General features: G+C 37.1%; 1 protein-coding gene across 1 annotated transcript; it reads right to left on the reverse strand.

Annotated features, from left to right (window-relative positions):
• Nucleotides 1-1,881: 1,881 nt before the first annotated feature.
• LOC132063387 (uncharacterized) lies at nt 1,882-16,983 on the reverse strand. Its single transcript, XM_059455905.1, has 9 exons — nt 16,521-16,983; nt 15,013-15,074; nt 13,580-13,634; nt 13,258-13,356; nt 12,767-12,853; nt 12,495-12,611; nt 11,338-11,430; nt 3,600-3,630; nt 1,882-2,225 (listed from the first exon to the last, which is right to left on the reverse strand). The coding sequence occupies exons 1-9, from the start codon at nt 16,617-16,619 to the stop codon at nt 2,041-2,043; spliced, it is 828 nt and encodes a 275-aa protein (XP_059311888.1). The 5' UTR covers nt 16,620-16,983; the 3' UTR covers nt 1,882-2,040.

The following is a 16,983-nucleotide window of genomic DNA, read 5'->3' on the forward strand; positions in this document are numbered from 1 at the left end:
TAATACGTAGTGTAACTTTCAGCCAATTGGTATATATTCCAAACTTTGCCTACTAAGTGATTCTGATATTCTTGGATTTGTGGGCCATTGAAAATGTTACTCATTTAGTCATTTGGTTAGGTAGTAAGAAATATTTAAGTTTATTAGCTGGAGACTATGACACAATTTGTCTATTTTTAGGAGTGACGTGATTTATATATAGTATAATATTTTATAATTAAAGACACATGTATCTTATCAGTGATTAAGAAGTGTCTCCTAAAACTTTGAAATTACAGAATTCTTAAGTTTGTTAACTAAATCATACGTTTTCTTTCTATACAATCGTAGAATCTCAATATCTTATTAAGTTGTGGAAGAAAACCAGGGGGAAATAGTATTTAGCTGCTAATTAACTTAGTAATTAAATCATAAACAAATCTTAACAATATTTTAATCTTTTAAGTATACCTAAACATACGCTAGCTTAAATTAACACTATTGGCTAACTCCACAATAGGCCAAAATTCTTAGGATGTTTATGTCACAATTTAGTTTGAAGGGGAATTTTCTGTGGCCATGAGATACCTCAAGGGGTTTGAGAAAAATGTCCATTTTCCTTCCAACAATATCCAACCTTCATTTTTATGCACGGGCGGAGCTAGCCCTTCGGGCGCGGGTTCGGCCCAACCCAATAGCTTTGATCCGAATCATATATTTATATTAAATTTTTTTCAAATATTTACAAATTATTAATTTAGAACCCAGTACCTTTAAAGAATTAGAACCCCGAACCCACAAGCTTCAAATTCTGGCTCCACCTTTATTTTTATGGTACCACATAATTTGCACTATGACAAAATAAAGGACATTGTTGGTAGCAACTTTCCTGGGGTCAGAAAAGCAAGAAAAAAAGGATGTTGGGTACCCCAGGAATTATTCGATATTGAATTATTGATTAGGCTTCAAATGATTTTGCTTTATCTATCATGATTACGCTTGTGCTCTTTAATCTCTTTTACTTTAATTATAAGTTTTTCAATAAGAAACACATTTAGCCTTTCTACCGAAACTTCAGCGCCAGGCAAAGAATTGCTTTTTTTAGAATATTTGAACTTGACTTGACTGTGGTCCTGACCCACCAGCCATTTGGTGAAAAGTACTACCAAAAATTAGGCCACCCCAAAAACTTTAGTGCCCCTGTTATGATGTTTGTATCAGTACAAAGAGGGAAAAAAATGTAGTGCTGGTAGTTAAAAGTATCTTCTTGTATTCACACATGGTTCTATTGATAAAATGGACCATGCCTAATGCAAGAACACGATATACTTCTTGAAATTCATATGTAAATGTTCCCAATGAAGGAGACAGTGGTTTCTGTAGTATCACAATTCGAATTCCAGTGACTCTGTTAAGTTGAACGTAAATCAAAGTCAATCATAGTTGGTGCATTGAATAACTTTCTGTGATACTTACGCAAAGTTGAGTGACTCTTTCGTTACAAAAACCATCCATCCAGAAAGAAAAATGCATTTAAGTGGCACCAATTCAAGGCCAATCACAGTCGCCTCCGCAAGATCCTCATTCTATGGATCGAAAAAATGACTTCGTAAAACACACATAAGTTTCAGTTCCAATAAAATGACTTGTCACAAACATAGGAAGAACCCATGAATTCAATGCACAGCTGAGTATGCAGTTCAATTTGTTGTCTAAATTTTCTGTTCAGAATATGAGAAGCAATTTGCTTATTAAATCCAAACCAAGAACATGATAAAGGGTTCTTTTAGTACTGAGAAGTAGACAAGAATACATTTAAAAAAAAAAAAAAAAAAACACTATTTCTCGAGTTTATTACACTGCTTAGGTCATGGCTATCCAAGACTCATAGACTTAAAATAGTAGCCCCAAAAAACAAAATAATTCAATTTCTGTTCAAACTACATGCATTTGTATAATCTGCCTGTACAAAATGAAGACTACGAAAAAGCATCACCAAAGGGATGCCAAAATCATCAATAAGAAAAAAGAAGTATGAAATTTACAAAGATAATACCAGTCCTATTTTTCATGATTGTCTTGAGCAGAATCTATCTTGATTATAAGCGGCTGGTCGAGACGTGCAACCGAATCAGCCACAGTTGGTAGCTCTGGCGATGGAAATATGTCATCAACGTCTTCATTTTCAGCCAGTGCTTTTTCTAAAGCAGCCTTCGCAACTCTTGTGACACAAATAATTAGAAACACTGCAATGCAGGCAACCAAGGAGGTTAGTTTTCGGTATTGTTGAAATCCGATGTTCAAATGTGTTGGCATTTCATCAACAAACAATATAGCTTACTCCTAACATCATTCACAAATAATTCACACGTAATACTCAAGCACTCCCTGTGTTCCAAAATAAGTGTCACCTTAGCAAAAATAATTTGTCCCAAAATAAGTGTCACGTTAGGAATTCAAGGCAAAAATTGGCAAGTGTTTCCAACTATGCCCTTAGCATTAAAAAAGTAGTCTTCTTTAATATTGCTCAATTTAAAAAAAAAAAAAAAAATCTAATTAATAGGGGTAGTTTAGTGAACTCCAAATTGTATTTGTTGATTTCTTAATCGGCGTGACTTTTGCTAAGGTGACACTTATTTAGGGACGGAGGGAGTATATGTTAATATTTCCGAGAGACTTTCACAACGAAACTAGCTGGGGGGGAGCAGCAAAGAATATTTGGTGAGAAAAAATTTCCACTCATGAGAAGGATGAATACTTTTGGAATTGCTAGATTAGAGAGCGCTCTATACTAACAACAACGTTCTCAAATAATATAAACAGGTAATACTAACGTATATAACTACATATTAATATTCCGAGAGACTTTCACAACGGAAAAGCTGGAGGGAGCAAAAGATGTTTGGTGTGAAAAGATTTGCAGTTGATGAGAAGGATGAATACTTTTAGAATAGCTGGGAAGGTAGTTGCATATGGTACTTTAGCTTCTCCTCTTCTACTTGAGAGATTTCTTGCGAAAATTTCTTGAAGTCTTATAAAAAAATCCATGGGTACACTCAAAACGTTTTTGCCAAATTCTGAGTTCCTCTCCGTCTCTCTTTCCTAAATAGAGACTGGAAAAACCTTCTATTTATAGGCGTTGGAGGCCCTTAACCCCTTCATATTATTAGTAAGATAGTTTGTCTTGGTTCCGTAACATGGATCATTTCAAACCTAGCTATTCATGAATATGGAACCCCATTCACTATATTTTTATCGTTGGTAGTTACGTATAGTAATCTTTTTAGGATAATTATGTAGAGCATATAGTTGAGTGTTCGTCTATGTTTGACAAAATTAGGGTATCCTAAACGCAAGCAGGAGTATGCTCAAGCTTTAAGAGAGTTATAAGTCAGGGTCATTAAGCATTTCCCCAATTAATTCAATTCGAGTCAAATTACGAGTTACATTAGAATGCCAGCTTTCAAGTTAAAGAGCCTCTTAAAAAAAGATTTCGACTTATCTTCACTTTCTAACAACATATGGGCGTCTTAAGAAAATATTAAATATTTACAATAATTTCACAGGTACAAAACCTTTATAACAAAAAATAAAGCAATTTATAAGTATTAGAGACTCACCAGACACCAAAAGGCCCAATATTATCATAGCCTGGCCACACGTAAGAACAAAAAAAAAAAAGCGACTGTCAAATATGAGGTAATCATTAAGTTAAACCGAACACATATTATGCCACATACTAGTTGTCTTCATATGGAAATCTAAAATATGTGAATACTAAGGACGAATGTAATGCAGACATCTATATGCAAGAAACTATTAGGACAGTCAATTCTAAAAATACTGAAGAATGAACGAAACAAAGAATCCAAAAATAAGGGCAAAACGATATTTGAATAAACACTACAAATGTAGAAACTGAACACTTATCTAATGCTCACTTGAAGCTCAGAAGCACTAATAAGCTGCTTGTCCATTTTGTAAAATATGCCTAAAAATGGTAACCAAACCTGGCTAAATCATTTCAATGGAGGAGGACGATTCCAATCCATACTAACCCACTATCAAAAATATTACTAACCCAATCCATGCAAGTTTGGCCAATTTGAGCGGGTATCAAAGCTGGCTACAGCCTACAAACAATAGACCCCGTGAATAAGTACGACAATTAGCCACTCTCTGTAACTGTCATGACTTGATCCATTTCTTCTATTCAACAATTACTGCTATGCCTCAGTCTCAAGCTAGTTGGGAGCGGCTTTGCGAATCCTCAAAATCATAAATGCTCTATTTGGGTCCATAATATTTCAATATTCCATACTTAAAAATTGATATGCTGAGGTGATTTTTATTCTTTTTGAAACCATATCAGGTTTGCATATTAACTGGAACAAAAGTTGTATCTATCAATTTAATGAGGTAAATGGAATCCAAACACCGGCTGACACTTTGGGTGGAAAGAGGTAATTAGTGTGAAATATAGCATGGAAGGGAAGTGGACCACCAAGATAATGAGAAGTCCTTATGGAGTCAGTTTGTGGAAATCATCAAGTTTGGTCCAAATTCATCACCAAGATCAGTTTCAGAATTGACTATGGTATGAAGACAGTCGGGCAAAGGATCGCTAAAATTTCACTTTCCTCTTATCCGCAGTATAAATCAACAACAAAAGGCAACAGTATGAGAGGTTTGGAATTCTCAAGTATGGAACTTCACATTCAGAACTCTTGATTGATTGGGAGACTGGCAGATTGGCATTACAACAAGCTGGAGCAGTTCAAAGTGGCAGCTGAAAGGGAAGACTATATGATATGGCAAGGAAACAAGAAAGGGAAGTTCTCTCTTAAATCAGCTTATAAGGAATTTAACACATCAAACAATGTAATGGAGAGTTGGCCATGGAAGGTGAAAATTCCTTATAAAGTTGCATGTTTTACTTGGTTCTTAGCAAGAGCAGCAGTCCCGACACAGGACAACCTAACCAAGAGAGGATTTCAACTATGTTTTAGGTGCTAAATATGTGAAGAGGAGGCAGAGACAATTAATCATCTCTTTTTACATTGCAAGGGAACTACACAGTTATGGAGGATGTTCGTCAATTTAAGCGTACAATGGATCATGCCTAGAACTGTTTCTGAAGTTCTAATATGCTGGAACAGTGAAGGATACCTGTCTGCTAACAAAGAGAGATGGACGATTGTCCCAGCTTGCATTTGGTGGACAATATGGGAGGAGAGAAACCCAAAGATGTTTTGCAGATAAAACAGCAACACTCAGAAGTTAAAAAATGAGGTGTCTAGGTTACTTTTGATGTAAAGGGATGTATTCAGAAGATCATGCTTCAATTTTTGATGTTTTAGAGTCCTTCGAAGAAGATATAGGATGTAAATGACATCTATGCATGTCACATTGTAATTATGGGTGACTACCACAATTTTGGATGGAGTCCAGTTTACAACTAATATACATAAATGTTGCCTTCTAAAAAAATATTAATCAATACTTGAGGATTATATCTCTAACATACTAGGGGCCCGCTTGGTTACAGGGGTTATCCCAGAATAAAATTTGAGATTGCAGTGTTTGGTTGTAGGTATTAGCTAAAACCAGAATAAAATTTATACCAAAAACATAGTATTATCTACCCATACGAAGGTGGGATAATCCATCATGGTTATAATCCCAGAATTATAATCCTGGGATAGCCTTGTTTTGAACCAAATGACCCCTAAGAGTCTTCGAGTAAGCACTTGCCTCTAATGGGTACCATATATACGGGTTGTTTTCTATATTTTGCTAGATCTGCCTTGACTCATGCATATTTTAAATCTATTGAGAGAACTTTTTTCCACGTAATTTTAGGTCTACCTCTTCCTCATTTAACACCTTTACATCATGTTTTCACATCTAAGAGTCGGAGCATCTGGAGGCCTATGTAACACATAGCCAAACCATATCAAGTGATATTCTCTTATTTATCCTGTGTGTACACTACTTGCACTTTCTGACAGATGTGATAATTTGTGATCGTATCTAATCATGTATGACTGTACACCAATCTTAACATTCGCATCTCTAAACACTCATCTTGAGGATATTTTGGGCTTTAGAAGCCTAATATTCAATTACATACAACAATTTGGCCATAATACTATTCTATAGAACTTCGCTTTCACTTAGATAGGTGTCTTCCTATCACCTTTTTTTTTTTTGATCAAGTAAAAGGTTTCATCTTTTATGAAGCCAAGTAAAAGGTTTCATTAATATTAACTAGGCCAACTTGGTGGCCATATACAAGAAGTATACCAAACAGGAGAAACCTACAAAATATGGTTCTCTCCAAAAGACACCCAATCTCTAAACAAATAGGAACTACATGGGTGCACCAAAAGAAAATAAGGGAAGAGAGACTACTCCTTAATTGAGCTAAGCTCATCTCCACCCCTTCGAAAGCTCTCCTATTTCTCTCATTCCAAACGACCCACATTAAAGCAAGAGTAGTAACATTCCCAGCCTTGTACCTTCTTCTCCTAGCTCCACTCTTCTAGCTGAACATCAACTCCTTCACGGATCTTGGCATAGCCCAAGAAACGCCAAATCATCTAAAGATATCCCACCATAATACAATGTAGCAAGATATGATCCACGTCCTCACCTACCTCCTTACAAAGAAAACACTAGCTTATGCAAACAACCTTTCGTTTCCTAAGATTCTCTGCCGTCAAGATCACCCCTCGTGTTGCTAGCCACGAGAAGAAACACACCTTCCTTGGTACCTTGGGTATCCACACCGAATCACACGGAAAGCTAACCTCCGTCCTAGCCAGAAGCTTCTCATAGGAAGACCTGACAGAGAACACTTTATTATTCCCCAATTCCCAACTCAACGCATCGGGTCTGTCGACTGGCTCGCATTGCTTATGAAGTAAAGCTAGCAATCTCTGAAGCTCGGTCACCTCCCAATCTTGGAAATTCCTCCTGAACCTCAAATCCCAAAGAGTTCCATCCCCTTGAGTCCCCCTAACTTGCTGAACAGACAATTCCCTTTGGCAAGAGACCATACACAAAACCGAGAAATCATCTTTTAGCACCACATCTCCACACTACTTTTGAGTTTTGACCCCAAAAACTAACTGTACTCCCATCCCCAACCTTAAAAACAATGTTGTCATTAGAGGCTTCCCATCCCTTCATTATATTCCTCCACACACCACACCCGAAAGGCATAGTAACCACATTTGTCCTCCATCCCTTTCCATAACTCCATATTTATCCGCTATCACCTCTCTCCACAAGGCTTCTCCCTCCATCCTAAATCTCCACAACCATTTACCCAAAAGTGCTCTGTTAAACACCTTCAAGTCTTTAATTCCCAGTCCTCCCTACCGTTTAGGAGATGTCACGGTCTCCCATCGCACTAAGTGATATTTCTTAGCATCATCCGCCGCATACCAGAGAAAGTTTCTTTGCAACCTTTCCAACTTTGCTATGACAACGGTAGGTGCATTGAACAGGGATATGCAATAAGTAAGGATACTCGATAAAGTGCTCTTGATAAGCACTTCCTTCCCTCCTTTGGAAAAGTTTCTCTTTTGCCAACCTGCTAACCTCTTCTCTACCCTTTGAATGGTCGGATTCCACATGCCAAGATCCTTGTTTGCCGCGCCCAAAGGTAATCCAAGGTAAGTTGTAGGGAGAGCCCCTACCCTACAATGCAAAACTTGGGCAAGCAAGTCGATGTTGTCCACTGCACCAACGGGTATGATCTCGCATTTTCTGAGGTTGATTTTAAGCCCTGACACCACCTGAAACCAAGTCAACACTTGACAGGTAGTCCTACTGAATCTCATCTGCATCGCAGAACACTAAAGCATCATTTGCAAATAAGAGATGGTGACTGACATGATGCCACCACCCCCGACTACAACCTTGAACCCCTTTATAAGTCTGCCTACAACCGCTCTGTCCATCATCCTACTCAGAGCTTCAATCACCAAGATAAAAAGAAAAGGTGATAAAGGATCTCCCTGCCTCAAACCTCTCGAACTACCAAATAAACCACACGGATTGCCATTCACCAACATTGAGTATCTCATGCCTACAACCGCTCTGTCCATCATCCTACTCAAAGCTTCAATCACCAAGATAAAAAGAAAAGGTGATAAAGGATCTCCCTGCCTCAAACCTCTCGAATTACCAAATAAACCACGGATTGCCATTCACCAACATTGAGTATCTCACAGAAGAGATGCAAAAGTTCATCCACTTTCTCCATTTCTCCCTAAAATCCATCTTCATCATAAGGAAGGTGTCTTCTTATCACATAATACTCTTGTGGCGCTCGTCCATTTCAACCATCCCATATTAATCCTATGTGTAACAAATTCATCTATCATTCCATTTATATTTAGGCACCTCAATTTTATCTAATCTCACCTAAACTTCACTCCTATCTCGCTGGCTAAACTTCTCATGTGTGTATTGTCTTACTCTTACCAGTGTTGTTAAAAGTCGTTGCTCCGTTGCTTGGAGGGATGACGCGATACGAAGCGAGGTGTTCGCGCTTTATAGGTGAAGTCAAGTGCTTCAGCTAGGTGTGCTTCAAAACATGACGTGCAAGTTGATCTAAACGAGAAACGGTTGGTTATTCGAATTGCAACTTTGAGAAGTTAGAACTAATATCGACATCATATATTGGATGCTAAAACTAGTTATTTTACTTGCAAGTTCATTATTATAATACTAAATTCATATATATGTGATATTTTAAATTTTTCGTAAGTCGTGCGCTTCACTTCAAAAAAGTGTGTGCGCTTTACTTCTCGCCTTTTGCTTTAAGCCTCGTTAACCTTGTTGTTGTCTCGTTCTTATCGCTTTTAAAACACTGGCTTTTATTTATCCTGGAACTCTTATTCTCTAAAGTACTTCTCTATAACTCGAGCTTGTGATTGACTGATTGACACCCTCATTAACTTCAGAGATTACAAAATATTATCTGCAACGAGCATGCTTCATGCTACCTCATCTTGTTGATTAATTTGGCCGTGACAACCATAAACAGGTAAGGGTTGTTTTTTTTGGCTTATCGCTTTTTAAAACACTGGCTTTTATTTATCGTAGAACTGTTATTCATTAAAGTACTTCTCTATAACTCAAGCTTGTGATTGACACCCTTATTAATTTCATCAATTAACACAATATTATCTGCAAAGAGCATAAACAGCTAGGGCTAATTCCTATGTCCCTACCATTGTTCTCACACTTGTAACAGCTCCTTCATGCATATTCAGATATTCTTTATGAAATTCATATATTTGACATGAATTCTTTTCTTTTCCAATACCGACCAAAGGAATTTCTTGGACTATCATATGCTTTGTATAAGTCGACAAAATATCATGTGTAGATCCTTTTTCTCCTAATAATTTTTCATCAATCTTCTTAGTAAAAATATCGCCTCTGTGGTAGACCTATCAAATATAAATCAAAATTGGTTCTCTGTTCAACATTTCCATTTAGAATTTTCCTCTTTTTTTTTTTTGTGTGTGTGTGTGGGGGGGGGGGGGGGGTGGGGGGGGGAGCTTTGGAATGACTGGATTAAAGGGGAAGTTGGCTTTCCTCTCCAACATTTTGATTTAGTTTTCACATATGATGATTCCTCCCATATATCATGATTGCACTACTTTCTACACTGAACAATCCTTTGAATACTAAAAAAGATCAACAATCAATCAACTACGTCTATCAAACTAGTTGGAGACGGATATATGAATCCTCTATCTCCATTCCCCTCAATTTGGACTCATTTCACCCAATACCCAATAAAGCGATTTTTAGTGCTCTTTTGAACTAGAGATTCTCCAAATTTCACACTTACCCCAATAGTTACGTACTGATCTCTGACGAAACTACACAGATTCTTGACAAACATTAAACCTAAATAACATTTTCTTAAACACACATAGTTGTTTTATCCATCATATGGATCCTTACTTTAATTTGTTGTGTTCTTAGCAAAATTTACATGTAATCCTGGAGAGAGAACTTTATTTCATATGATTTTACGTCTATCTCATCCCATTTAGCACCACAATCATCACAGTGTCACACCTACATATCAATGCACTTGAAGATCTACTTGGACACTCATATAATCTCAAGTGACATTCTTTCGGTTTATCATCTGTTAGTGCTACTTGCACTCTATTAAATGTAATTTCTAATTTTGTCTAATCTTGTACAAGTGTACATCCACCTTCACATTTATTTCTCTATGACAATCATCAAATTACCGTAATAGAATACTTATTTTTTATGACCGAAAAATTTGTCTAGGGCCAACCTTAGGACCAATGCAGCCTTCGAAACTCGTGGATTCTGTCCCTCTACTCTTCGCCACTTAAATATTAGCTTATTTTCGCATGGCTTAGGGCACGAGCCTAAGTCACGAGTCCCTCAATCTTTGCCATAATAGAATACTTTTTCATCCCAAATGACATACTTTAACTTAAATAGTTCACCACAAAATAATGGACTTCATTTTTTTCATTTTTCTAATGCAACAACTTCATTTTTTTCATTTTTCTAATGCAACTTGTCTCTTTAATTTCTCAATAAGGAAAAAATTGGTTGTGGGCCCTACATATTCCCCTAATACAAAGAATCAACTCTCATCTTAATGATTGTGCAAAGAATTGTTCAATTTAGAATGAATTGCCTGCCTGAATGCATTTTTGATTTTACACTATCTAATGTTACCAAGTACAAAGATCGCTTCGGTTAGTTGGAATGGTAAGGACTTTCGTACTTAGCTACTCTCTTTGTTTTTCAGTTTATTTGCAAGCATTCATTAGTTTATCTTCCTAGCTACTTCATAAATGAGTCAATGGCAGGTTGGCATTTGTTTACGTATATGACCTTGGTCATTTTTATTCTTCCTAGCCCTCAAGAAGTTTTTCCCAGCTTGTGCGCACCACAAAATTATGAGATGCCTCGTTAACTCCCACTAACACAAGTACCTAGTAACTCTAAGCACCAAGACTTAGGTGGATAGGAATAATTCATCTAGTTCGCGTCTACTGGGATTTGAACCACGGTTCCAAGGTTGTCACTCCAACTCTTAGATTGCTAGCACTCCTTAGGGGTTCCTTGCCCTCTAAAGTTTGTCCAGGCGTGGAAGGAAAATAAAACACAGTTCCTTACATTAACTAGTCCATGTCCTACATGCCTGTACAATACTACTATACACTTTCAAGCACAAAAGATCATTTTACAATGTACGAACATGACTAAAGTTCCTATTAAATTAGCACAAGATTTGTTAAATGTATATAGCACAGATAGTCAGTTAGCTCTTACCCAGCGGGTTTTTGAAAATTCACCCCATCCATGAGTAACATCTGAAAGATCTTTCAAAGTTGTGCCGACATACACCAGGGCAAAAGTTATTGGCTGCAACAGGAAAAGAGATAGATTCATCAATAATAAATATTAATATGAAAAAGAAAAAGAAAAAAGAACTCTGAAGGACCATTTCTAACACATCAATCAATAAGCAAAGTTACATGGGTGGCGAAGGATGTCTGGGTGGAATTTCAGGGGTTATTAAAAAATCAAGGCATGCAGATGATCCTACTATACCACAAATGACTTTTTGATCAAGCTCATTTCACATGGATAGCACCAGCAGTGAGTCAACCATATAAACCAATGGAAATTTCTCCTAGGAGGAAGGACCAAGGATTTTTAACTTGTCCCTGCATATATTATATAGGGGTTGGACAGAGCCTCCCCAGATCAAACCTCGCACATATGCATGAGTTACCAACAAAAAAACCTTTATATCATAGGCAAATTTACTAATAGCCAATTCCACATGGGTCTTTACAGGTCCCCGATTAGGTTTATGGTTACTGTTTTGCTTGGTTTCTCTAAATCTGGAGCTACACACATGCTTTTAAAGTTTAAACAACACCTTCAATGAATTTATGAGTAGGGCAGGGATGGGGTGAGGTTGCTAACTTCATGCCACTAACTTTTTTAACATTGCATTCGAGAAACCGCATTGCAATGAATCATACTCAGCAACTCATAAAAGCAGAGCTCAGGTAATTCTTTGACTACTATAGTGAAGCCAGAGTGACATCTACTTTTACAAGGATATGTGAAAAGTGTTCTTTAAATCCCATTGCAAAATTAACTCAACCACACACCACGACCATATCTATGTCACATGGCAAGCCAAGAGAGTGATTTTGACCTAGAGGCAACTGGGAAAAGAAGAGGATGGGTAGATGGATAGAAGAACTCAGGCAATTCTCTGCCTGCTAAAGGGAAGCTAGAAATGACATCTACATTTACAAGGATATGACAATAGTTCTTTACTCCCACTGTAAAAACACCTCAACCACACACCACGGCCATATCTATGTGACATGGAAAACCATGAGTCATTTTGACCTAGAATTTTGAGGACCGACAGACAGGCTGAGGGAGAGAGAGACAGTAAAAATTACCATCATTCCCAACCATGAAGCCAGCATGTATTCCCAAATTGAAACTGGTGTCACCGATAACAGGTAGTTCAGCATATTAAACGGAAGCAGAGGAACGAGTCGGAGCAGCAAAACAATCTGTCAAATCAGAGCAAATCAACGTGAAAGGTTACTTCTGCTCTTTTTGGAAATTAATATCCATATTATTGACACACTTCTAAGCCGAAACGACAATCTGAAGATGACACGATTATGTAGGACCTTCTCGAGCCTTTCATTAGAGACATACAAACCTTAAAGCCGGATTTCCGAATTGCAATTGCAACCGCACGAAACTGTGGGTAATCTTTCAACTTGGAAATGACAAATGACCTCCCAATCTGTCAAAATATCAGTCAAAGAATAACAATTAATGCAAATAATCAGTTCATAAACAAACCTTTTAGGGGTATGACATGAGAATACATAAACAGAAAGGAAAAATGAAGGGAAAAGTAACAAAAAGTATGCCCTATCAATACATCGTTTGTACATGAAACCCATATCCTGAAGAAAAAGTTTTCCAAAATGACAAATCTACAGCCTTGTATCTCAGGTAGTCCAGCTTTTGTAATATAACTAGATAGCCAATCAGAGCTCACGAATGGACTACGGAAGAAATCATGTTGTTCTAACTTCTAAGGAATACTTCAAGTGAAATACATATCTAACTGCTCAACACTTCAAGTGAAATACATATCTAACTGCTCAACAAAGTATCCCTCTCTAGAATGGAAGAACTTACCGTTCTACCAAGAAGAAATGCTGCGGCAGCACCAATGGTAGCACCAATAGAATCAGCAACAAAACCCACAGGCAGGCCAAATAGATAACCACCACCTAGCTGAAAACAGGAGCCATGCGGAGTTCAAATACAAATCATAACATCTAGAGTCATTAAATTATTACTTTGTCTATCCAAATATGAGTTGTAACTAAGTCCATGCTCCATGTGCAGCAAAGACAGACCGGTCAGTATGTGCTATACAAGAATTTTGAACAGCTGTTTTAAAAAATAGGGGTTTGGAGGGGGACATGACTTAAACAACAAACACCAAAAGTTTTACCGTAAGAACTGATGCTGGAACTGCCAATACTGTTAGAGGAATGTATGCAACAGCCCTGCAAGACACAGAAAACAACATGATGAAAACCAAATCAGTATAAATCTCCACTGCTGATTGCACCGTTTTAAAGTAAGAAAACTTATTCACCAATTTGAGGAAAAACCCTTGTATAATTTTCTTTTTGGTCAAATCAAGGGAACACTCTTGTAAAATACAACTAAAAGACATTCTAAATAAAAGCAATGCTTAGAAAAATATTCAGCAATCACCGATAAAAGTAGGAACACCTGAAAATATCAGGTATGACAGAAAGATCTTAAATTGGATTGATGAGTTCTCTGACCTTTCAGATGAAGATAATCACATTAATCATGCTTCTAATTAGAACAAGAACTGACTCACATCCAAATTTTACAAGGCTTGTCCCTGGATTAGACTCCCATCAATCATCTATGCATGAATATCTTTAACTATTTCCTTTGTTTTTATCTTTTCGGAGAAGTGCATGAACATGTTGGCAGGGTTGCACGAAAAAATAACTTTCAGAATAAGAACAATGTCTAACATAATGCTTTTACTCTATGCATTCACATTTCACTGTGTGTACGGAGAAAAAAATGGAGAAGGGAGAAGCTTAAGCAGCATAAACATGAATAACAGTTAACTCAAGCGCCAAATGGATGAAAGAACAGCAAAATAAATCACAATGAGCCTTGAAAGAGCAAAAATGAACTTCTGACAAGCTTCAGGTTAATAAGGATACAAAATTGGCAGAGACGTTATAAGATTAGCTGAATTCCCCCCCCCCCCCCCACCCCAACCAAAAAAACCCCATCCCCACCCCCACAAAGAAAGGAACACAAATATAGCCCAAGTATGTGATGCTGGATCCTGGATAAACCAGAAACTCTACATGTTCTGAGAGCGCACACATATAGCAGAAACATAATGTCTGCACGACTATAGTACTGATCACATTTTTCCTAAACCTCTTATCGTGATTATAATTAAACTACCAAAATTCTCGCACGGCCATTAGCTGAAGTGCGTTCATTTTAACTGCTTTGGAATACACTTACAAATTAACTAGAGTACCTCAAATTTGCATGCATATCCCTTCCCACCTAGTCAAGTAACTCAAATCACTCTACTAAATCAAATATACGAAATGATTTAAAATGTGCAGATAACATTTACTCCCTCCGTTTCAATTTATATGAACCCATTTGATTGGACAAGACATTTAAGAAAGAGGGCAGACTTTTGAAACTTGTGGTTCAAAATAAGCCTTGAAAATTTGTGTGGCTGTAAATCATTCATAAAGTGAATTTGTTTCCAAATTAGGAAAGAGGTCATTCATTTTGGCACGGACTAAAAAGGAAATAGGTTCAAACAAATTGAAACAGGGGGAGTATATATTAAAGCATACTTACAGGACAAGCGGACCCCAAGGACCAAGATCTTGATCAATCCATACCAAGAAATCTTTCAGTATCTGGAAAAAAAAAAAAGCATTTTAGAGCACAATGGGGAGATAAATAACTTGAATCAACAAGGCTCCATAGACATGTCTCTAAGTTATCCTTATCATACAGCCAGTGTATCCAGTTTATTGACAGAATTTCACAGAACGACAATCAAAAAAGTGGGCTCCGCTTGATTCATTATCCATTTTAAATTGTTCCAAAGTTGGGAATTTGTGAATCCAATCTAGTAATATCACAAATGAATCCAGAAGTAAGTTACATCATGAAGTTCTGAACATATATCATTTGATAATACAGTCAACTCCACTTGGAATGAATTGGCAAGAGGTCCATAATCGAATGCAGCAAAACAAGCAATTACTCCAATGAAAGTCCAAATTACATATTTGTTTTCCAGGCTCTGGAATAAGCTCACTTTTTCCTCTCAGCTCGTGTAAGACATATTTATGAAAGATGCTAATAAGATTTGCTTGGAACCGAACACCACCCCAAGTCACAGATAACAATGTAGACATAAACCCAAGGCTGAGAGCTCTACTTGAAATGATCTGTGCAACCAAATAAATCACATCCACGCAAGGATAATCATCTTAATAAAGAAGCAACAATAACTACATCTTAAACCCAAACTAGTTGGGGTTGGCTTATGAATGTTCTATATCCATTCTGCTCTATTTGGCTTGTTTCATTCAAATGTTCAATGATTTACATTTTAAGACAACTTAAATCCCTATAACTGACATACAAATCTCCGGCCAAACAAAAAGACTCCTAGCAAATGAATGACAAGTCGCAGACAGTAAAAACCCCAAATTGGCAAATGAATGATTCCTCACCATAAATAGTCTGTATACAAATGCCAAATGCAGATACTTCCACAGCTCTAAAAGCAGATAGTACACAATTTTTGGAGTTTATTAGTTCCCTTGTCTTAGACTGACATACTGTAAAGGGATATTTATTTATTTTTTCAGTTCTTTTATCAATTTTTCTTTCATTATAGGTTGTAACTATGCATCTTCTTGATGCCCTTTTGTTGATGGAACTCCTTACTTTATCAAAAAAGAAGTTCCATAAGTGACTGACCAAGTTCATTATCTCCTCCCCACCCACCTAACGCCCCCAACCCCCGCCACCTCCAAACCCCACTAACCACCCCATCCCACCCCCATAATGTGTTGCTACCTTACATATAAATGCTCTTGAGATTAAAAAAAAATAAAAAAAAAAATTGCTTACTTATCAAACACTAGAAAATAAGTAAGAAAACATTTTCCTTCGTACCCACGTTCTAGAAATCCTAAATCCGCCTCAGCGCTAAAAGAAGTCAAAAACTCAAGAATCACCAAGACTTGTAATTGTTAACCAAATCCCAGATCACAAAATCATTTCCCAACCAAAAGGGATGAAAGTAAAACCCAGATCAAATAAATAAAACAAGAGAAAGAATTGACCTTTTCAACAGGGAGAGTGAAACAAGCGGTGGCAATAGCAGCAAGAAGGAGAAGAAGAAAAGTGAATTTGAGAAGAGATGACCAATGAAATGACCCCATTGATAACAACCTCTTTCTCCAAGGCCTACACTCTTCTGAGTCTTCTTCCTCCACACTTGCTTGCTTTAATGACAAGCGAGGCCTCAATCCTTCGTAATTAGCCAGATTGATGATAGATATAATATAAGCAGATTATTTATATCCCTAAATTATATTAAACAAAATCTCTATAATCCCTCATTTCCTCCCAAACAACACTATTTTGACCTTGCTGTGGATGGGCTGGCCTGGATGGATCTATAAGCTAAGGAACACAATTCGCTGCTTTCCTTTCTGCTATTTTTCGCGGTCTAGGAAGGTGCTATTCGGGTAACGTTAGTAAAACTCCAAACTCTTGCTACTTTCCTATTGTATTTACAATAAA

The sequence above is a fragment of the Lycium ferocissimum genome, chromosome 7 (assembly GCF_029784015.1).
Source record: "Lycium ferocissimum isolate CSIRO_LF1 chromosome 7, AGI_CSIRO_Lferr_CH_V1, whole genome shotgun sequence".
Taxonomy (NCBI): domain Eukaryota; kingdom Viridiplantae; phylum Streptophyta; class Magnoliopsida; order Solanales; family Solanaceae; genus Lycium; species Lycium ferocissimum.

What these genes read in the sequence shown, in the direction of transcription:
- LOC132063387 (XM_059455905.1), bottom strand. Translation starts at nt 16,619, where the DNA reads ATGGGGTCATTTCATTGGTCATCTCTTCTCAAATTCACTTTTCTTCTT. An exon ending in TTCGGAAATCCGGCTTTAAG is followed by an intron (nt 12,612 to 12,766) that starts GTTTGTATGTCT and finishes CTGATTTGACAG; the next exon opens with ATTGTTTTGCTGCTCCGACT. An exon ending in ATTGGGCCTTTTGGTGTCTG is followed by an intron (nt 2,226 to 3,599) that starts GTGAGTCTCTAA and finishes CCTGCATTGCAG; the next exon opens with TGTTTCTAATTATTTGTGTC.